A 25,060-nucleotide genomic window follows, 5' to 3' on the forward strand; every position below is an offset into this window, starting at 1 on the left:
AACAAATACACACAAAGAACATACATATATATGTATGCATACATATATACATATACACATTCACACACACACACAGACTCACATATGTGTATTCATCCATACATCCACACCTGTCAGCTTTGTAATATATGGCTTAGCAGATTTTGTCTGAAATGCAAATGCATTGTTAGGTTGTTAAAAAGCCACTTGATTGAATTCCTGGCACAAAATGTACATCTCTGAATATATTTGCATAAATAAATACTTTGCCTGCTTTTAAGAGAACATAGCTACATAGAGAACTTCAAACAGCTAATTGGTCAAGTAAAAACACAAGCTTATTAATTTTCTCATTCATCTGTAAACTCTGCTAATGTAGCCACAATGGTATTCTGTTCCTCCTGATCGCCAAACCACTTAACTCTACTTACTTTTAATTTGCTTGACAAAAATAAAAGCAGGTTTTACTCCTCCAGTACTATTAAGTCTTGTTGTTGTTGTTGTTAATGCTGTTTGTTATTGTCGTTTAGAGCCAAGTTATCGCTTGGTTTAAAACAGGCTTGAACTGAGCACTAAACAACAAAGTTAGTCTAGTTGTGACCGACCATTCAGTGATCTGGTATGAGGGGGTGCGGAAAAGTTCCTGGCTTTGGGTAAAAGAAAATACAGGAGGATGAGTTATTTATGGTTTTACCCAACATATTCTCCTCTCAGATTCACACACTTACTGCAGTGGTCCTTCAGTTTTTCCAAGCCCTGTAAAAGAATTTGGAAGTTTGGGCCTCCAAGCAGGCCTTTTCTAATACCCTTAAAGGCAGGAATTTTTCAGCACCCACTCGCATATTTAGGAAGTGCGTCATCATCATCATCATCATCATTATTGTTTTAATGTCCACTTTTCATGCTTTCATGAGTTGGACAGAGTTTATTGAGGTAGAATTTCTACAACTGGATGCCCTTCTTGTCACTAACACTTACCTGATTCTAAGAAAAGTAATATTTCTCCATGACCAGACATGTTTTTGTAAACTATTGAAAATGAATGCCATGTTGTGTTAAGACAAGGAGATACATATATACACACAGACATATGTGTGTATATGTGTGTGTGTAAGTGTGTTACTCAGTGGCTCACTATCATGAGGTAGTGAATTCAATTTCTGGACCAGGTTATGTGTTGTGTTCTTGAGCAAGACACTTTCTTCATGAGGCTCTAGTTCTCTCAGCTGTAGAAATGAGTTGCAGCATCACTGGTGCCACTTTGTATTGGGCTTTGCCTTTCCTTTGGATAATATCAGTGGCATCAAGAGGGGAAGCTGGTCTTCCATAAACAACCTTCCCTGGACCTGTGCCTCAAAGGGCAACTTTCTAGGTGTAATCCCACAGTCATTCATGACTGAAGGGAATCTTTATCCTATACATGAAGAACCATGCTAGAAATGTCATTTCTACTCCTATTTTTCCATCTAGGGCTTTCACTGAATATTAATCTAACATATTCACTATGTAAATCCAATTGATTTCTGCTGTTTTTGCCTGTTTTTTTTCTTTTTTGTTCCTAGATTTGCCTATAGATATATATGTGGGGGGGGGGGGCAGAATTTGATGGTAGAATCAGTAAAGCATCAGATGAAATATCAAATAGTATTTGATTATTTCCTTTTATTTTATATTCTGTGCTCAAATCCGGTCCAGATTGATTTTGCTTTTCATCATTGTAAGGCCTATACAATTATAAAACAAAAATAAAGTAACAATCTGTAAGTTTTGGGCTTGGTACAATCAACTAACATCCTTAATGAGGGGGGGCCCCATTATGACCACAATCCAATGATTCAAATCAGTGAACAAATAAAAGAATTCCACACACCATTTTTTACCGAAACTAGCATGAAAACATATAAATGGTGAACAGTTAAAACCCATATATTTTTCAATTAGTTGTTTGTCATTGTATCCTAACTTAAGCTCTGATAATGTTATTGAATCTTAACTTAAGCTCTGATGATGTTATTGTATCCTAACTTAAGCTCTGATAATGAGTTATATCAGATTACTGAATTTTCAGTGAATAGCTTCATTACTTGAATGTAAAACTGAATTCATCCACAGCTTCCAAACAACCATGAAGAAGAAGAAGAAGAGGAGGAGAAAGTCAATGGAAATATAGATGCATTCTCATTGGTTTCTAAGTTTCAGGGATCAATACTTTTGGATCACAAACCAGCAAGGGAGCCTCTATGTGATTGTTTAACCTACTAGAAATAGCAACCATATTAGTTTTTCATTTTCCCTTAACCCTTAACTCTGTCAAATGTAATGCTTATTTATTCTCATTATTTTGAGTTAATCATATAGTATCTTATAACCTCAAGATTTTGATGAAGTGATTGTTTAATTTTAGAATGACATTGTAGGATAGATGTGAAAGGCCAAATCTAGCTATTTTGAACATAAGACAAGTAGAATATTTGGGCCAGATATGATCAGTTTAACTGCTAAACGGTTAGTTCACACTATACTGTCTTTAAAGAAAAAAAAATTGAAAAAGACGAGACGATGCCTTGATCAGAGTTTTAACAACAACATCAACAGTAATAGCTGCAATATTCAGATCATATATATACAACTAAGGCTTTCATAAGGTTTTTAATGGAAACACAGATTCAACAGTTCCAGTGGGTCAAACTTAAGTACATGATTGCTTCAGTAAAAGGCAAACTTATGTACTGGTTGATTTGCAAATATTGCTAATTTAGCTATAATGTTACTCCCTTGACTGTCTGTGGGTGGTTGTTGGTAGTACAGAAATGAACTTCAAGGAGAATATGGTTTTTCGGAAGTCATAGTAGTGAAAAAGCTTGTTAGCTAGACAGCCGGGTAGACAGGCAGGCAGACAGACAAACAGACAGGCAACAGAGAGAGTGAGAGGTTGTATACTGAACAAAATATTTTCAAGAGAAAATTGATATATATATATATATAGATATATATCCATGCGTATGTGCACTCTGCAACAAATACCCCTGACTAAAGCACTTAGAAGTATGACTTTCCAATTGTCTTGCATTCCACTAGGATGAAAAGTCAAAATAATCAGTGCAACTGTTATTGTTAGTTGACCTAAGTCTGTCCAAATCTTTATGATCAAAGATGTTCCAATCACAGCAATCCTCTCTCTCTCTCTTTCTTGGTCAATTACAACCTATCTAGAACTCCATTACTCAATATGTGCTACTTTGTTTGAAGCATAAATTAACATGAAAGTTTAATGGAAGGTTTTTAATTTCAGTTGCTCTAAAACAGAAACATTGTATAATAAGAAAAAGAGAGTGGTCTTAGGGCAAGGTGGTATCAAAAGGGTTAAGGATTTCCTTCAGAGAGAATGTGTTTGCAATGCATTCTTGAAATCATTATTTCTTTGTGTTTTTCTTAGATTTACACTTATTCTATAGGCTTACCAAGAGTTTTTCCTTTAAACTAACAAAAGTAAATACATTTAAGTATTTTACTAACAAATTGTGAATTTTAAAAACTGGGAAAGTGACACAGTGAATGTTCCCTTACAAGCATCTTAGAAATCGTTATAACTGATTCTGGAAAGAAAGAAAGAAAGAAAGAAAGAAAGAAAGAAAGGAAGGAAGGAAAGAAAGAAAGGAAGGAAGGAAGAAAGGAATGAAGGAAGGAAGGAAGGAAGGAAGGACAGAAGGACGAAAGAAAGAAAGAAAGAAGCATCTTAGAATCGTTATAACTGATTCTGGAAAGAAAGAAAGAAAGAAAGAAAGAAAGAAGGAAGGAAGGACGGAAGGAAGGAAGAAAGGAAGGAAGAAAGGAAGAAAGAAAGAAAGAAAGAAAGGAAGGAAGGAGAGGGAGGGGGCAGCAAAAATGAAATGGTTTTTTAATGACCCCGGAAGAAGGAAAGGCAAAGTGTTCCTTTGCTGGATTAGAACTAATTACAGTAAGACTTAAGAGGTCTGTGACAGTCTACCAGATACAGCAAAGTGATTTTATTGCATCCTCTCATTTCCAATAACTCTAACAGGTTCTTAAAGCTGCGAGATAAGCAAACAAGAGACAAATTTTTTCTCAAGGTAATACACCAGCTTCACAGATGTTACATTTCTCAAATCCATTGAAAGAGAGTTTATACATGATAAGCTCTACCTGCTAGAAATATTAACAACAATTCCTTCAAATAACATTCTTCCAACTTGAAAGCAAGAAATAACCAATTAGATAAGTTACTAGTAAATAACCTTAAAAAGATATATTTCTTTACTGCCCACAAGGGGCCAAACACAGAGGGGACAAACAAGGACAGACAAATGGATTAAGTCGATTACATCGACCCCAGTGCGTAACTGGTACTTAATTTATCGACCCTGAAAGGATGAAAGGCAAAGTCAACCTCGGCAGAATTTGAACCCAGAACGTAACGGCAGACGAAATACGGCTACGCATTTCGCCCAGCGTGCTAACATTTCTGCCAGCTCGCCAGGTGATGAACAATAACAAATACTAGATACCCCTCAAAAGACAGGTAGATGACGAGCAATAACATTATAACTTTGCAAGAGGAACTAATAGATATTACTAACATGTAAGTTGGTGTCCAAACACAAATGAAGTGGTCTTATTGGTCATTTCATTTTTAATATTCTCTAATGACTGCTTATTATTATGGTGGTCTGACCCTATGAGGGGAACAACTATGTGATCACTCAACATATTAGAAATGGTTAAATTTTGCTCAATTCACATCATATTGTCTCAAACAAAGAAAAGATATATTGGAATGTCTTTAATAATGGGCTTGGTTGATCAAAAGCTGATTTGCAGTCAAACACTAAATTCCCCATTACTGTTCTACACTGTCTCTCTCTCTTTCTCTCTCTCTCTCTCACTCACTCACTTTTAAGTTTTACTATTCACATTGAAAATATACATACCTGTTTGAAAATTTGAAGGAAAGCCTTTGGTGATATTTTCTGATGAACAAACACTTCATAGATGATGCAGACACCCAGAACAGTAATTCCATGTTCTTTGGTCAACATGCTCAACGTAGCTAAAACAGCAGACAAGAACAGATACAAAAGCCTCTTGTTGCGATGTGGGGTTGCTTCAGGGCTGCTAAATTCTTTAGGGCTTCCATCACAATAGCCATCCCTGTAGTAAATATATTGACGGTAGCTAAGAAAGCTGAGTATGAAAAACAGACAAGCCCCAACATCTGCTCGTCCTACAATGCCAGCAACAGCTTCTGTGTGAACTGGGTGTGTAGCAAACAAGATTCCTGCAATGAGTGTTGGTAGAGTTCGGTGGAGGAAAACACTCGACATATGAGTGAAGCAAACTGTGACTAACGAGTGAAGTAAAACATTGGTAAAATGGTAGCTCCAAGGGTTCAGTTTACTGAAGAAATGATTCAGGCGGAACGAGAGCACACATATTGGTCTGTATGATTTATGCGAACCACTATTGACCAATGGTGTCCCCCAGAAATCATCATAGAAAATGTTCTGGATTGGTGTCTCAGGAAGGAGGTCTGGGTTCTTCTGAACAGCTCGACTGTGAAATAGAAAAAAAGAAGCAGAAATTAGAAAATACTGTATTTACATGTGTCTGATGCTAGAAATTTAATGCAAATGTCAAGGTCAAAATTGTTATGCAGCTTGATAGTCAAGTGTAAAACAAAAGCAAGACAATATAATACATTACTGATTTTTAGGTACAAAAGAATGGATGTCACATTATTATATTCAAGATCATATCGTACTCAAATCATCATTATCATCATTTAACGTCCATTTTCCATGCTAGCATGGACTGGACAGTTTGACTGAAAGCTAGTAAGGTGGGGAGCTGCATCAGGTTCCAATCTGATTTTGCATGGTTTCTACAGCTGGATTCCCTTCCTAATGCCAACCACTCCAAGTGTGTAGTTGGTGCTTTTTACATGCCACTGGCACGGGTGCAAGTTATGAAACACCAGCATGAGCCTTGGTTACAATCTCACCTGGCTCGATCCACAGTAATTAATATTTAGAAGTTGTATAAGGCAGTGAGCTGGCAGAATCATTAGCATACTGGGTGAAATGTTTAGCAACATTTCATCCGTCTTTACCTTTGGAGTTTAAATTATGCCAGGGTGGACTTCGCCTGTTATCCTTTTGAGCTCAATAAAATAAGTACCAGTTGAACACTGGGGATTAATTTAATCAACTAGCCCCGCCCCCAAACCTGCTGGCCTTGTGCCAAAATTTGAAATCAATATTTAGGAGTTGTAGAGAAGTCGACTGACAGAACCATTACAGCATTGGACAAGTTGCCATACAGTATTTAGTTACATCTCTATATACAGGTTGCGGCAAAAAAGCTGCCCCAGTTTCAAAGGTTAATAAAAAACAAACACATGAAGATGCATGAAAAAACTTTGTATTTCTATGAAGTCCATTAAATGCCATTTTTTTTACTGTTTCAAGTAGTACCCACCATCGCCTGGAGTGGAGAGCATCTTTTTTTCTTGTTCGTTCATGTATTTGTTTTTTTTTTATTAACCTTTGAAATCAGGGCAACACCTTGTACTTTGAGTTCAAATCCAGTCAGTCAATTTTCGTTCCATCCTTCCAAGATCAATAAAATAAAGTGCAAATCAAGAACTGGGATTAATATAGTTAACTATATTTCTCCACTAAAAATGAGGTCTTGTGTCTACATAGGAAATCAATATTTGAAAGTACTAATTTTCTAATTGCTTGGCAAGAATCAGTAACCAGGTCACAAAAGCGCACTGAAATATTTTGACACTTCATGCTATACAACAATTATAAGAAAAAAACATGGATGTGACAGTTTTTATGCATTTGTAAATATTTAAAAATGACACTTTTACAATGTTGTCAATTTTTAGTTTAACTCTTTTATAACCATATTTCAAACAAGAATACAAGAATACAGTCTACCTTTTTTTGTGTTTTGATTTCAAAATAATCAAGAATTATGATTTAGCAAAATAACTGCAGTCCTTTTGCATATGAGGGAAGGGAAACAAAAATTCATAGTGACTGCTAATTGTTAAAGCATCTGGAGTCACAGCCCAATGATTGGCAGCATCAATCAGAGGAGATAATGATGATGACGGAGGTAGTGGTAGTGATGGTGGCAGTGATAATGATGATGATGATGTTTCCTGTAATTATGATATTTGGATCCAAGATATGAATTCATATTTCCCCATTTTAATAGTATATTGGTGTTGAAAGGATTAAAATAAAATACTAGTCAACCCTTCAGCATTCAGATTACTGTGTCAAATGTAATGCTTATTTATTCACATTGTTTAGAATTAATCAGACATTATCTTATAGCTTCAAGATTTCAACGATGTGATTGATAATTTTTAGAATGATATATTAGGGTAGGTGTGAGGGGTTGAATCAGGCCAGTTTGAACAGAAAACAGGTATGTGGGCCAGGCATGGTCAGTTTAAATGCTCAAGGGTTAAATACTATGTGGATTTGGTCCCCACCAAAATAACAACCCTGGACCCAAGTAAGACATCAATGTTTGGTTTAGAAAAATTGGAATTTAAATGTGAAAAATATGGTAAGGGTAGATTTCAGAATCAATTGGGTATCAAACAAAATATTTTGTGGTGTTCTGTTATGTAGACCACTTCACTTTTCGTCTTTTTGAGGTTCATAAAATAATTTGTCAATAAAATGAATACCAGGGTCAATATAATAGACCTATGCTCATGAAGCATTAGCTGATATGTTTTGCTTTTTGTTGCTCCTTTTTTTTTTACATAAGGCAAAAGTAATGCAAGTTATAGGAGATAAAACAGGTCAAAGGTTAGTATTTTTTCTGTAAAAGGGATCCTAACCTTGAAGTATTGAAATACAAGGCACAAGTACTAACTATTGATCTATATTGTTTCTTATGACTTGCATTGTTTTAGCTTTATAAAAAAAATAATTAGGAACAAATTAATTACTAATTAATTGATATAGCAAGACAAAATGTCTGGTATGTCTAGTATTGCTAACTGGAGTGTGTGTGTGAAGTGAACAATCATTAGGTCATGTTCAAAACTGTCTAAAGCTATTCAATGAATTTCCATAACAAACAACTCTCAAGATGAACACCCAATATTAACAGCACCATTATAGCAACAACAAGAACATTATTGAAAAGTGTCATCAAGAAATTTCACATGACTTGGTCAGTTCAGACTTGATATTTAATAGTTACATCATGTTGAAATACCTAGTGAGTTTATATGTGTATATATGTATGTATGTATTTGGATGTACAAATGTATGAAAGTGTACTCATGTGGAACAAAGTTTGTTTATTCATTCAAAGATGATACTTCATACGACTGTTACTTTAAGGGGTTCTTTTTTTGTTTTTGTTATGTGTTTTCAGTATGAAATAGTCACTTATTTGTCCTCTGAACAAACATAAAAGCAAAAAATAGAAAAGACAGAATGATTCTTACAAAAGCATATATCATAATCACCACTGCTTTAACAACCCCTTCTCCATGATTGCATAGGTCAGATGGAGGAAGATTTTCTACAGCTGGATGCGCTTTCTGTTGCCAACTCTTACCTATTTTTGAACCTGATATTTCCCCACGGCCAGACATGTTTTTGCAGAATTAGGGAAAAGAATGACACTGCTTGTATGACAGGGACACTTGTTTACAACTATAATATGATGTCAAGACAAGGAGACATGCTCACACACAGACATATATGTATACACACACACACACACACACACACACACGTATACATGTATACTTATATGCACACACAAAGCTTTGGTTGGCCCAGAACTGTAAGGTAAATTGTATGTAGTAACAATTGTTTGGGGTTTCACCAAATTGGATAAATCACTTTGCATAAATAATGCGGTTCAATTAGTAAATTGCAGAAGCAAATACAGTAATGCTTATTTTGATGTTACAATGCATTATAGAAAAATTGAAGATTTATCCTACAGTAGATTATATATACATACAGGTGCAGGAATGGCTAGGTGGTAAGAAGTTTGTTTCCCAACCACATGGTTCTGAGTTCAGTCCCATTGTGTGGCACCATGGGCAACTGTTTACTACTATTGCTTTGGGCTTACCAAAGCCTTGCGAATGGATTTGGTAGATGGAAACTGAGAGAAACCCATTGTATGTATATATAAGGTAAGCACACCCGAAACAGTAAGGACATCTGGTATCTTGACTGAAGAAAGAAGGTCACAAATAACCCATCCTTTTTTTTACTGTCCTAATTGTTTCTCCTGTCTGAATGTTTTCTTGTCCTCTACTGCATTTTTGTTCCATTTTATATATATATATATATATATGTATGTATATATATTTGTGTCTGTGTTTGTCCCCCACCACCATCGCTTGACAACTGATGTTGGTGCATTTATGTCCCATTGACTTAGCGATTCAGCTAAAGAGACCAATAGAATAAGTAATGAGCTTACAAAGAATAAGCCCTGGGTCGATTTGTTCCACTAAAACCCCTTAAAGTGCTGCTCCAGCATGGCTGCAGTCAAATAGTATAAAAGAATAAATGAATAAAAGAATATATGTATATATCTGTGTTTTTTGAGGTGGGGAATGTGTTGCGTCTGGGATGTTACAATATTTGAGTGGAACATGAATTATTTCAAGATGGGGCATAAGTAACAAGTGAATTAATTTGGCAATTTAAGTTTTAATTAAAACTTCTTCTAATGTGTGTGTGTACTTTCATTCACTGCATCGCATGTCAAGCATTGATATATATACACTCATGACAAGCGAAGTAGTGAAGGGAACTATACAACTTTGAACTGGTCATATGTTTATAATATATAGATATATATGTGTATGAGTGTATACATACATACATATATATATATATATACACACACACATACACACACATACACACTGATGTGTGTGTGTGTACATAGAGATACACACATACATATGCATACGCATTATGTGTGTCCGTGTGTGTCACTGCCACTTAATTGTACACCAAATAATTGAATAATTCAGTTAATTGCATAACTTTCCAAAATACTGGACTGTTTACCAGCAAATCTATGCAAAATTGGTTGGTTAATTGCCTATGCAAATAAAAATAAAGTCTGTGTGGAATTTCAGTTAATTGCTTAAGATTTTTGCCAATTCTTTGTAAAACCAAATTGATGAAATGAAGCTTAAAATTGACTCATTTTTTGTTCTCTTTTGATTTGGTATGAATAAAGTGCTTCTAGAAGCTGCTGTTTTCATAATGAATTAAAATGATAGTAGCAAGTACTTCATGTTTACAAATAACCATATCAAAACAGAAAAATGTTTTCAAGTTATTCACACCATTTCAGTGAATTATAAGAATAACATAGTTCAGATTTTGATGTAATATCCGTTATAACATTTTTAATTTTGCAATAAATTTCTTGAATAAATACATTTTTTATATTTTATTATTTATTTATTTGTTTCAGACAAAATTTGTGAAAAGATAGCTTTTAAATCATATGATGAATGGATGCTATTTATATTGTAGTATAGGCAGAAATGTGGCTGTGTGGTTAATAAGTTTGCTTACCAACCACATAGATTGGGGTTAAGTCCTACTGCATAGCACCAGGAGCAAGTGTCTTCTACTAAAGTCTCATGCTGGTCAAATTCTCTTGAATGGATTTGAAAGAAGCCTGTAACACCAGATGCAAGTACCTTCTACTAAAGTCCCAACAGGCCAAATTCTTTTAAATGGATTTGGTATATGGAGACTGAAAGAAGCTTGTAACATTAGGGTCAAGTGACTTCTACTGGTCAAATCCTTTTCAGGTTATTAGGTACATGGAAACTGAAAGAAGCTTATCATGCGTATGTGTGTGTGTATGTGTGTGTGCATGTAAGTGTGTATGGTATGTCTCCTTCCTTGTCTTGTTGCCACCTGATTGTTGTAAATCAGTGGTTCTCCTTCTCTAGTCATACTGACTCATAAGGGCTGGTTTCCCGCTTTCCATGGTGTATATATTCCCCACCTGGATGGGACACCAGTCCATCACAGGATTATTTACTTTTGCCAACTGAGTGAACTGGAGCAACGTGAAATGAAGTGTTTTGCTTAAGAACACAACACATCACCCATCTCGGAATCGAATCCACAACTATATGATCACGAGTCCAACACCCTAACCACAAAGCCACACACCTCCTCTTTTACTCCTTTGATTCCTATTTTACTTGTCTGGACCTTAATAAATATTTGATGTCTAAAAAACCTCGTTATACTTTTGTAATTAAATATTATTAGGAACTGTATTAAATAATCGTTGAAATATTTTGTGTATTGTAAAAGTATACCAATTTATTGCAGATAAATTTTCTCAGCAAAGTCTTATGTGGACCCTCAAGGGTCACGTGGACCCCATTAAGAACCACTGCTGTAAATGAATGGTATTCATTCCCAGTATTCTGCAAAAACATGTCTGGATATAAGGAATTACTATTTTGCTTCGAATCAGGTAAAAGTAGATCATAGGATGGGCATTTGGCTGAAGAACATCTACCTCAGTAATCTCTGTGCAGCATATGCCAGCACAGAAAAGTAGACATATAGCCCTTTAGTATTTAAACTGGCCACATCTGGGCAAAAATATCTACTTGTTTTATCTGTAAGCCAGCCAGATTTGGCCTCTCATACTTACTCTACAATATTATTCTAAAAACAAACAATCACATCACTGAAATTTCAGAGCTACAAGGTAAAGCATGACTAATTTTTGTGAATGTGAATAAATATGCATAATATTTGTCAGAGAAATCAGAATGCTAAAGGGTTAAACAATGAGGGGAAGGAGGAGAAGGAGGGAAGAAAGAGGAGGGAAAGAAGAGGGGAGAAATGGGGAGAAGTGGGAAGGAGGGGAGGATTACATTAGCCTGTAAGTGATCCAATCAAATTTTTCTTAACTTGCATGATCCAAGTTGTTGTTACTGTTATCAAATTAAGTGAAAGTAATTGCTAAGATGGGGAAACTTGTGGAAGAAACTTGTCAAAATTTGGATTATTGACCTTTTATAGTGCATATTATCCTCTCAAATGTTCTACTTATTTATTTACATTGTTTTGAATTAATCATGCATCACCTCGTAGCATCATAATTTCGATGATATGATTGCCTAGTTTAAGAATGACATTGTAGCATAAGTGTGAGAAGCTGGATCTGATCAATTTGAAAATAAAACAGGTAGAATATCTGGGCCAGATATGGCCATTTTAAATGCTAAAGGATTCAAGAAGAATAGGAATTGAAAACCTCAGTAATAGGGGCTAAGGTTATCAATTGTCAACCCAATACATATCAATAACTAAATCATCTATATACATAAATAACATATGTAACTTATGACTGGTCTTATGTAACATACAACTGATCCTAAGTAGCTTACTAGTAACAAAATATTAAAATCTTGTAAGTTAATCACCTATCAAAGGAATTTTGTTAACTGTTTCAAAAGTTTCAATCAATCAGTTTTTTCAATTAAAAAGAAAATTGGGTGTGTTGATTAATTCACCAGATATAAACGACAGGCCAAATTGGAAGCTTACTATTCAGAGTTCTGTGGCAACAAATGCTATCAATCATTTCAGTAGCCTTGAAGCATTTTTCATTTTATATACCACCTGAAAATTTGAAGTAGTGGAGAAACAGCCATATACACACTACAGAGACGGGCATTGGCTGTGTGGCTAAAATGTTTGTTTAGTAAACACAGGATTTTGAGTTCAGTCCCACTGACCAAGTTTTTTATAATCCCTGATTGACCAATTCCTTGTGAGTAAATCTAGTAGACAGAAACTGTGAGGCAATCTAGAGTGTATGTGTATGTGTGTGTTTGTGTATGGGGGGATAACAGTCATTGGTTTGTTTACATCCTTTTAACTTAACAGTTCATCAAAAAGAATCCAATATGATAAGTACTAGGTTTACAATATGCCTTGTACTGAGAATGATTAGATAACTAAATCCTACAAGATGGTGCTGCAACATGATTGCTATCCAGTGATCGAAATAAGTAAAAGAGAACATATATATATCAGGGCAGCAAGCTGGCAGAATCGTTAGCATGCCAGGCGAAATGCTTAGTGGTATTTCGTCTGCCATTACATTCTGAGTTCAAATTCCACCGATGTTGACTTTGCCTTTCATCCTTTCGGGGTCAATTATATAAGTATCAGTTACACACTGGAGGTCGATCTAATTGATTTAATCTCTTTGTCAGTCCTTGTTTGTCCCCTATATGTTTAGCCCCTCAGTGAGCAATAAAGAAAATATATATATATATATATATATATCATCATCATTATCATTTAAAGTCCGTTGTCCATGCTGGCATGGATTGGACAGTTTGATTTGGCATGGTTTCTACAGCTGGATGCCCTTCCTAATGTCACATATATATATAAGCAACTCGTCAAACTCATATATATATATATATATATATATATATATATATATATATATATATATGTTGAACGATGAGAACAAGTTCTCAACACTACATGGGTGGATAAAATTTCTTTATTTGTATATTAAGGCTACCATTGGTTTCATGTTAAAAAAATATCTTTATATCACAATATATATGCACATACACACACACAAAAACAGTCTTCTTTTAGTTTCCATCAACTAAATTCACTCACAAAGCTTTGCTCAACCCAGATCTATAGAAGACACTTGACCAGGATGCCACAGTGGAACCATGTAGTTGGGAAGCAAATTTTTTTACCACACATCCATACATTGTAGTGCACCTGAGCACTGTACACAATTATTATTATTATTATTATTATCTATAGTTATACACACACATTTATTAACATTCATAGACATGTAAGCACTTACACACCTATAGAGACAAATACATTTGTGTATATATATGTATGTATGTATGTATGTAATGTATGTATGAAGGTATGCATTACACATAATAACTACATACAACCTAGCAAACAAATACAGCTAACTGGTAACAGAATTTATTAACATTTCAAATACTCTTCAAATTCAGGAATTCCATATTGTAGACTTATAAGACTAAGTTTCTCAATCTGAAATAAGCATCTATGCATATGAATTTGTAATGCATGTAATATATGTGTTATATGAATGTATGTATTTGTGTGTTTCTCACTATATATGTATCAATGTGTGTGTGTATGACTATTCTGTATATGCGTGATATGTACGCCTTCTATGTATATCCTTGTATGTGTCACATATTAATGTAGTGCATATGCATGTCAACACTATATATGCGTGAGTGTGAGTGCGTTTGTGTGTGTTTGCATGTGTGTGTGTTTTACATATGTGTTTGAATATGTCTAATGAACTTGTGTGCATGTATGTGCGTTTGCGTATGTTTGTTTATGTAAGCATGCTGTTTCTCAAACATGTGCTTGTAAATACTTCATATTGCACAGATGATAAAGTTGATATCTTTTAGAAAAACTTTAATATTTGTTATTTGTATGACCCGCGAGGGAAAAGATAAGTGGAAGGTGAAGGCTTACATTAATGCTCTCTTGCCTTAAAAGTGAAACATAGTATCAATACTATTTGCAACCATATTCCTTACCCTGCTCTCTGCCACTAGTTTATAGAGAAATGGAAGTATACCATTGTTATTATTAAGCGGCAAGCTGGCAGAGGCGTTAGCATGCCAGGCTTTGCTTGTCTTTACGCTCTGAGTTCAAATTCTGCCCAAGATCAACTTTGCTTTTCATCCTTTCAGAGTCGATAAAATTAGTACCAGAGTTGATGTAATCAACTATCCCCCTTTCTCAAATTCTACCAGACTTTAATAAATAAGCACTGGGGTTACATCTGTTCAATTCTACCCTTCAAGGTAGTGCTCCAGCATAGCAGCAGTTTAATAACTAAAACAAATTAAAAGAAAATAATTATCTTTAAATATCTCCAAGCTAAAAGCTTGACTGATTTGCTAATTATTATGATTTGTAAGCCCTAACAATTTTCCTTTAACAAATTAAATAAGTACTAAAGTATTATATGATTCAAATATTTTTTTAATTAATATATCCCTACTGTTTCCATTTTTCCCTGGTTCTTATTCTTCTTCCTCATCTTTTTCTCTTAACCCTTCTATCACCTTTTCCCTTTCATTGTATTGTCCCTTCTCTGTTGAGGCCTGCCACTTTAAAACTTCCAAGTCCCTGTCACCAAAATTTTCCACATGAAAATAAATGCCAATACCATATTCTATCAGTATGTACAAAGTGCTTCTCCAGTTACATAACATACGTATCTCTCTCTCTCTCTCTTTGTATATGTATACAAACACACATCTACACACACACACACACACACACACACACACACACATATATATATATATATGCATACATGTGTGTGTGTGTATATATATACACATACACACACACACACACATTATATATTATATTTCTCAGAAAATTCAATAAGTAATTATACAGAAGAGCAACAATATCTATCAATAGCAACCAAAATGGGTTTCCTTGTATATGAAAACCTATTTTTGATATAATTACTTTTCAGTATATAATGCATGTTACTTCAATTTATTTCGGCTTAAATCATTCCTCAACACACACACACACACACACACACACGTTACCTAAACAGTATAATATACACAATATTCTTGTTTTACTTCATAGTCTTTTCTTTAATGCTCATCTATTTATAATTTTATTATGAATATTTTAGCTTCCATGACCAACTATCAACTATCTCTTTCAGATATCTATATCAAAGATATTCTGATGACAATCTGGTGAGCTTGTCAGAAAAAGCTTTGAGACAATTTCTAAAGTTCTTTTAAGTAATCTCATTATTGGCCTACCTGCCCACACACTCTTTGAAAATTTGATGAAAATCATGTTTCCATGTGGTAAATAAGATATGCAGAGTTACCAAAAAAAAAAAAAAATAAATAAAATAACTGAACTAGAGAAAAATACAGAAATGTGAGAGTATGGCTGCATGGTTAAGAAGCTTGCTTCCCAACCATGAGGTCTTGGGTTCAGTCCCACTGCACAGCACTTCAACCTTGTGTCTTTTATTATTGCTTCGAGCCAACCTAAGTCTTGAGAGTAGATAAGATCTGGTGCACAGAAACTGTAGAAACTGAAAGAAGCCTATTGTGTATGCGTATGTGCATGTGACTGTGTGGGTGAAACAAATTGAGGAAGACCTGATCTTGCAGTGCCTTGACCTCAAACATGTTATGGTTAGTTCCATGGACTGGAAAATGTGGAATTATATCATCACCAGAGTTCACCATCCAGCTGCACTCACAGCAACATACAGGTTGAGAGGACAGGCTCCCCACACCAGTTGCCAGCTAGGAGGAGGAGAAGAAGAAGAAGAAGAGGAGAAGGAGGAAAAGTTAAAAAAAGGCCATGTCCAGGTTCTTAGAATAAAGAATTCGAAGATATATCTGAAAATGAATAAGCATTTAATTCATAGATATTATCAGTTGATGTTTTTATCTGCTGATACTCATTGTTTTATGCTATTGTGTTCTAACATGTTAGGGTTGAATGAAAACCCAGGGAGAATCTCATAGTAGTGACCCTGCAATGCCTCAACTTCCAAACGAATGCATAAACATTCTACAATGACATGGAATTAAATGGTGCTCTCTTCCACCTTACACACATGCACACAGACACACACCTACACACACAAAATAAATACACAGACAAGTAGAAAAAATTACAAATACACCAATCACCAGCTGTGCATGAATCTTTAAACTCACATCCCCACTACACACACACAGACAGACAGACAGACAGACAGACAGACAGAGTTTTATTGTTAATATTTCAGAAGAAATCTATGGAAATTTGCTTGGAAATTAATTTTGGAATAAACTGTACATTGAAAATGCTTTTCAATTGCAAGTAAACATGCTTTTCAATTAGAAGATCAATAGAATAAATACCAAACAAAGAACTGGAGTCAATATAATCAACTAAATCCCTTGAAGACAGTACCCCAGAATGGACAAATTTAATTGCTTCATATTATTAAAATAAAATATATAAATATCAATAAATAGTTGGAACTCATTATGTAAATCAGTGATAGAAATAGGAAATTTTACTCTGATATATATTTCTGATATGTGTGTGTGTGTGAGTATTTTATATATATATATATATATATATATATAAAGGCGCAATTGTGATGTGTGGTAAGAAGCTTGCTACCCAACCACATTGTTCCGAGTTCAGTCACACTGTGTGGCACCTTGGGTAGGTGTTTTCTGCTATAGTTTCAGGCTGACCAAAGCCTTGTGAGTGGATTTGGTAGATGGAAACTGTAAGAAGCCCATCGTACATATACATATATATATATGTGTGTGTGTGTGTGTGAGTGTTTTTTGTGTCTATGTTTATCCCCCCATCTTTGCTTGACAACCGGTGTTGGTTGTAAACCGGTGTTTACATCCCCATAACTTAGCATTTCGATATATGTCTAAGATGTGCTGACACGAAACGATTGTAGTGGTTATTCATTTGTTAAATTTTAATTATATAAATTTTTTATGTATTGGCTTAAGTCTTTCTTTGTTTGATTTACATAATAGTGGTTTTGTCTCTAATTTATTATAATATATATATATATATATATATATATATATACATATATATATATATATACACATATATATATATATATACAGGGTGATTCAAAAGTTGCCATACCATATATATATATACATATATATATATATATATATATATATATATATATATATATACAGGGTGATTCAAAAGTTGCCATACACAAGAACAATTTTTTTAATAAGAAACAGTTTTTTTTATTTAACTGTTTCTTAAGCAAAAGAATTGGTTGAATAAGCACCAGATTTAACCCTTTAACATTTAAACTATATCTGGCCAAAATATTCTACTTGATTTAAGTTCAAACCAGCCAGATCTGAACTCTCAAACCAATGCTATTCTAAAAATTAATAGTTATATCATAAAATTCTCAAAAGTTATGAGATAACGCATGGTTAATTCAAAACTGTGAATAACTAAGCAATACATTTGACAACAAAATCCGAATATTAAAGGGTTAAAAATAAGTACGGGAATCAATTTATTTGACTAAACCTTTTAAGACAGTGCCCCAGTATAGTAGTAGTCTAATGATTCAAACAAGTAAAAGATAGTAGATATATACTACTGCTAACATGTTACCTTAAAGGTAGCATTTTGGTACTACCTGAGTCATTTTTATATAAAGATTAATGAGTGAGGTCGTTGTCAGTGCCGCTGGACTGACTCTTGTGCAGGCGGCATGTAAAAACCACCATTTAAGCGTGGCCGTTGCCAGTACCACCAGACAGGCCTCCGTGCCAGTGGCTCGTAAAAGCACCCACTACACTCTCGGAGTGGTTGGCATTAGGAAGGGCATCCAGCTGTAGAAACTCTGCCAGATCAGATTGGAGCCTGGTGCAGCCATCTGGTTCGCTAGTCTTCAGTTAAATCGTCCAACCCATGCTATCATGGAAAGCGGACGTTAAATAAGGATGTATATTTTTTCAAAGAAGTACTATAAAAAATGCAGAGGTATATCAAACTAAGGGGTTAAATGAAATAGGAAAGCTTCAGCACCAACATAGAGGATCCTTTATTGGCTGAGTACATTTATAGCTTTTGTTGTTTAATCCCAAACAAACTCTCATGGAGCAGACTTATTATAAAAGCTTTTCAGCAGTGACCACGTGGCCGTTGCCAATGTCATGTAAATGGCACTCGTACAGGTGGCATGTAAAAAGCACACATTACACTCTTGTAGTGGTTGGTGTTAGGACGGGCCTCCAGTCATAGAAACCAACTCAAATCAAACTGGAACCTGGTACAGCTCTCCAGCTTGCCAGTGCCAGTCAAACCGTCTAATCCATACCAGCACGGAAGGCGGACGTTAAATGATGATGATAATGATTATTATTTTTTTTTTGATGGCAGTAGAATATGATTTGATAGCATTTTGACTGCTATTTTCAACAGGTTGATTCAAAGCAGCATCCCTACCATGGGAAAAGCCCAGTCATTGACACTAAGAATATAAAATAATATAAACGCATCTTTAACAACCCATTCGTATCTTTGCATACATTGATCTACACACCCACACACACACACACACACACACACACACACACATGCATACATATATCCTAAATCATTTAAGTTCTATGCTGGCATATGTTGGACAGATTAACAGGACCCAGTGGACCTAATGGCTACATTGTGTTCCCTGTCTGCTTTGGCATGGTCTCTATAGCTTGGTGCCCTTCCTAACACCAGCTACTATACAGTGTATATTGGGTGCCTTTTTTATGCAATCAGTAAAAAGTTATATCATATTAGATGACATATATATATATATCATATTATATCTAATACGCATCTGTGTATGTATGTGTGCGCATGTGTGAAACAAGAATGTGTTGTAAATACATATGGTAGGTATTTAGGAATTAATAAAGGCAAATTGTTGACATAAAGCCAAATCATATGAGACAATATTTAAAAGCAGAGTTTGTATATTTAACGTAAGAACAAGCTTCTTGAATTGTTAATCTGAGTTTCATGTTACCAACGACTAATCGCAGCGCTATAATATAATATATGTATATAAGTGGATAGATGTAATATATGTCTATAAGAGGGTAGGTGTAAAGGTTTGTGTGTACGTCGTGTACTTGTTTGTCTTGGTGTCGAGTTGCGTCCGTTTATATCAAAAATAAAACTTAGACATTCGTTAAATAGAAAACGATAAAAATATGTACCTACGTCAAACATGTACCAGGGCCGGTATAGTTGACTAAAATAACTCAAGCGTTAATAACAACCAGAGAATGAAAAGTAAAAGTAATAATGTATAGCAATATGCTCTGTACAAGAAGAAATTGTATAGAAGCAAGAGCAACAACAATGCATATACAAACACATATATACAATAATAAGGTTTTATTTCTGTTTAAGAATCATTTTTTCACTGATTTCTATAAGCCATATTGACGTATGCATGTGTGTGTGTGTGTGTGTGTGTGTGGGTGTGTAGATCAATGTATGCAAAGATACGAATGGGTTGTTAAAGATGCGTTTATATTATTTTATATTCTTAGTGTCAATGACTGGGCTTTTCCCATGGTAGGGATGCTGCTTTGAATCAACCTGTTGAAAATAGCAGTCAAAATGCTATCAAATCATTTTTCACTGATTTCTATAAGCCATATTGACGGTTAGTTAGGGCTTAGCTCATAGACTGGTTGAAAATGTCACCTGCTTTATATTAAATCTGGAAATATATATTCTTTTCAGTCTTGAATATATAAGAGACTACACACACATGCATACAAGCGCGCGCACACACACACACACACAAAACATAAAAGTGCGTGCACACACACACACACTCAGAACTGCAAACGTCGAGTTATAAATGTTCGTGTGCACACATACACACAAAAGCTTTCGCTCTCGAACACACATACACTCGCGCACAATATACACATACACTATTTCTCATCATACATCGCAAGACACACACGCACACAAACATACATACATACATACATACATACATGCATGCATGCGTAGATACATACACGCATGCGCTCATAATCTCACATTATACATCACAAAAGATACGTACTTTCGCACAATCTCTCGTCATATATTATAATAGATATACATACACACACATACACACACTCACACAATCTCATCATATATCTCATATTCACAAATTCCTGTTAAGTGTTCCAAGTTTTCATCTCCAGACCACTTTAAAATACATTTTACACACACACACACACACACACACACACACACACACAGAGAAAGTGACACCACACAGCAACATACCTTATTATTTACAACTCAAAATTTCACACACACATGCTTCACACGCTTAATATTATACATATTACTAACACGTGTGGACTGATGAACATACACACACGTATACACACAGAGCTATAAATGTATTAATGTATTTAGCTGATAGCAAAATTCGTAATTATGTACACACATTACACTTATACATAAATAAATACACGCATCATACACATACATATATACATACATACACTAACACGCTCAAGTACTGACATCCAAATCCTAATTATCTTGGCACTTAGAGAGTTGCAGGGGATAAACACACACACATACACACACACACACACACTTTACACAACTATTAAATATCAACCGAATACATGCCTACATATGTATTGGATTTGATTATTATCAAAGACCACGCACATGCACACACACAGGGAGGCAGGCTGTTACACACGAAGAAGTACACATGAATATCTTAAATTCAAAATCATTCGATATAGGAATATACATTTATATATATATATATATACATACATACATATGACCGTATTGGAGGTAGATATCACAGGCCTCGACCACACACGCGCGCACACTAATAATATTTAATAGAAACATTCAATATCTAAATAAATATACAAATAAACGTACACCACACATGGTCTGTCGAAGCACACACACACAGATACATACATACATACATACATACATACATACATACATACATACATACATACATACTCACACGCACACACACACAGTTATGGCGTGGTTGGTGGTAAGAAGTTTGCTTTCCAGCCACATGGTTCCGGGTTCGATATCACAGCCGTGGCACCTTGGGAAAGTGTCTTCAACTTATAGCCTTGGATCGACCAAGGCGTCGTGAGTGGATTTGGTAGACGGAAACTGAAAGAAGCGAGTCTTTTATATATACATGTGTGTGTGTGTGTGTGTTTAACTCCCACCGCTGCTTGATAACCGGTCTTGGTGTGTTTACGTTCCCGTAATCTAACGGTTCGGCAAAAGAGAGTGATAGAATAAGTATCTTGTTTCAAAAAAAAAATCAGAGAAAGAAGTACTGGAGCCGATTCGCTTGGCAAAAAATTTTTGAAGGTGGTACACCAGCATGACCGCAGTCCAATAATTAAAACAAGTGAAAGATAAAAATGTCTAAACAAATATACAAATAAACGTCCACCACACAGTTTGTCGAAGTCTTGAGGGGCTCAATCGAATAAATCAAACCCAGTACTAATTTCCAGGTCTGGTACTTATTGTATCGTTCTGTTTTGCCGAACCGCTAGATAACAGGATCGTAAACAAACCAACACCGGTTGTTAAGCGGAAGTGAGGACACACACACACACGCACACATACTTTTATATACGAAGGGCTTCCACATTGGTTTCCGTCAACCAAATTTTCTCATACAGCACTAGTCGACCCGGAGCTATAGACGACACTCGTCCAAAGTTCCACGCAATGGGTTTGAACCTGAAAACACGTGGTTACAAAGCGAGCTTCTTAACCACACTGCCACAATGAAATAGCTTTTCATTTAATCTCTGAGGATCCCTAAACTACAAGTTCTAAATTTTATTTTATTATTTATGCATCCTTTTCAAGGCTAGCCAGGCTCATGGGCCCGGTTTCCCGTTTTTTGTGGCGTAAGTGTTCCCCCCCAGCTGGACGGGACGCCAGTCCATCGCAGCGTTACTCAAGAAACGGGAAGAGAGACTGAGAGAAAGTTGGGGCGAAAGAGTACAACAAGGATCTCCACTACCCCCTGCCGGAGCATCGCAGAGCTTTTAGGTGTTTTTGCTCAATAAACACACACAATCGAAACCATGATCCTCCGACCGCGATTTCGTTGCCCTAACCACTGGGCCATTGCCCCTCCGCGCAAGCTCTAAAGCCCATGCTTTAATCCCTACATGCGTACGAACTGAATTTAGATTTGGCTGTTCTTTTTAGCAGGTTAAGTGACCAAACAGATTCCCACACTGGCTCAAAAAGAAAAAGCAATTGGTGGATTGTCGATAATATGCAATGTGAAAGAATGGTAATTACCATTAGGTATTAATGGGAAAATATATTCAAATTTCGAAGAAGTTCTTGAGTACGAGACCCAATGAATGGTTCAAATCCCACTAGGATGTTAATTTTTTTCTCTTCCATATGAGGATTTTTTTGCAAACTGAAGTACGTCCTTCTTTGAATAAAAAAAATGAGTTAGTATGTGTGAGCAAATATGTGTACATATGTGAGAGTAATTTGAAGATTGTGTGAGGGCCTGTGCGCGCACAAGTGTGTGTGTGTGTGTGTTCATTTATTACCATTTAGTTTCTAAAGTTAATTACAGACAAGAACAGAAAAACCATAGAGTAGGATAAATAAACTAACACTTTGCAAGCTAAGTTTTGGGTATTAAAGTATCCACCAAATATCCACACAATATCTCGAGATCTTGAGATCAAAATAAGAGGAAAAAAACTAAAACACATTTACGACTTCAATACCGTCAACTTGAGGGCAATAACGGGCTGGTCGGAGAATAAGAGAGGTGGAGACGACAGAAAGTGAGACAGACTTACTGTTTACAAAGTTGTGTTTAATAACCAACCCTGTATTAAGACAGGTCTTATCTGATTTACAAAATAGCTGTATTATGGTAATAAAACATTAGAGTCTAAATACTTTCAGTGTTTTGATCTACACGTACACACATACAAGATCTTATACACACACAGATATATATATATATATATATATATATATATATATATATATATATATATATATATATATATATATATATATATATATATATATATATATATGAGAGAGATGGGGTGTGTACGTACACACATAAATACAGTCATTCACTGATAATAGATTTGAGTTTAAACGTTTGCGAGGTGGTATATTAAATAAGATCTAAATGTTTTGAGTTCAAGATATTTCTCGATCATTTTTTTTTTATAGTTGACCTCGGGGTCACCTGACAAAAAAGTTTATCTCTGATACAGAAGAAAGAAAGGGTAAAAAAAAAAGGAAAAAGAATAATGGCCTCTTCATTGGTCAATTTTCTATTCGGTGTTTTTATAGTAATTTACAAGCTATCTGAGGACAAAATCTTTCAATACACACAAGCGCTCAGACGCACACACATTAATCTCAGAACAGATCGAGTAAAAATCAAATATATACAAGTGCGACTGTGTGTGGTTATCAGCAGGAATAACAGGAACGGAACGTTTAATCTACTAATAAATAAAAAATAACCTGAGAGAAGAAACTCAACTTCAGTTTTATTGCTTAGTACTTGAGGTTGGTTTCTACAAATTTATTTGATAATTAAAATATTACTTTCTGAAGTGTAAACGACGTAATGTAATTAACAAACCCATAATTACTTTGTACTGAAGAGATTCAAATAGTTAAAATAGTTGCTTCTTTATACTAATAATAAAGACTAGAATTGAAACGAAAATGAGAACTAACACATGTAGGAAGATTAAATGACAGGATATGCTTCATTCCATTAACTTAACTCTAGAATTTAAACCGGACAATTTTTGCCGAAATCTGTTTTACGTTCAAACTAACCAAATCCGGCCTCTCACACCGATCCTACAATGTCATCCCAAAAATAAAGTCACATCATCGAAATCTCAAAGTTTCAGGATAATGCATTAATTAAACACAATGTGAATAAATAAGCATTAATTTTGACAGAATAATCCGAATGCTAAAGGGTTAATAATTTACTGGAAAAAAAGGTAAAAAATAACTGAAATTGATTTCTAACAATATCCTTTCTCATGCAAGAAAGGAACAACCAATGAAAAAAGAGCTTGTAAGACCTTATTCATTATTCCATTCTGCCTTTATCTATCCATTGCCGAATAAATTCTCGGCATATCATTACTGGCTAAGTCCTACCTATTCATGCTAATTGTGAACTGGACGAGCTGCTCTCGTGATTACGTGTTTAGATTTGGCCACCGGCAACCAGGTGGAATTTGGAATTCAGAATGCAAAGAGCTACAACAAACATCGGAAGATATCTATTCCGACACTCTCTTGATTCCTTTAATCCACCCACTGTCTGTGAGAGG

The 25,060-nt window shown here is 35.1% G+C and overlaps 1 protein-coding gene across 1 annotated transcript in view; it reads right to left on the reverse strand.

Annotated features, from left to right (window-relative positions):
- Positions 1-25,060, reverse strand: part of LOC115210725 (protein O-mannosyl-transferase TMTC2) — a 135,010-nt gene that overhangs the window by 50,434 nt on the left and 59,516 nt on the right. Inside the window, exon 2 of the mRNA XM_029779435.2 lies at positions 4,929-5,550. Coding sequence (XP_029635295.1) covers positions 4,929-5,550 — 622 coding nt within the window. The remainder of the gene's footprint in view (positions 1-4,928; positions 5,551-25,060) is intronic.

This window comes from Octopus sinensis, linkage group LG4 (assembly GCF_006345805.1).
Source record: "Octopus sinensis linkage group LG4, ASM634580v1, whole genome shotgun sequence".
Taxonomy (NCBI): Eukaryota; Metazoa; Mollusca; class Cephalopoda; order Octopoda; family Octopodidae; genus Octopus; species Octopus sinensis.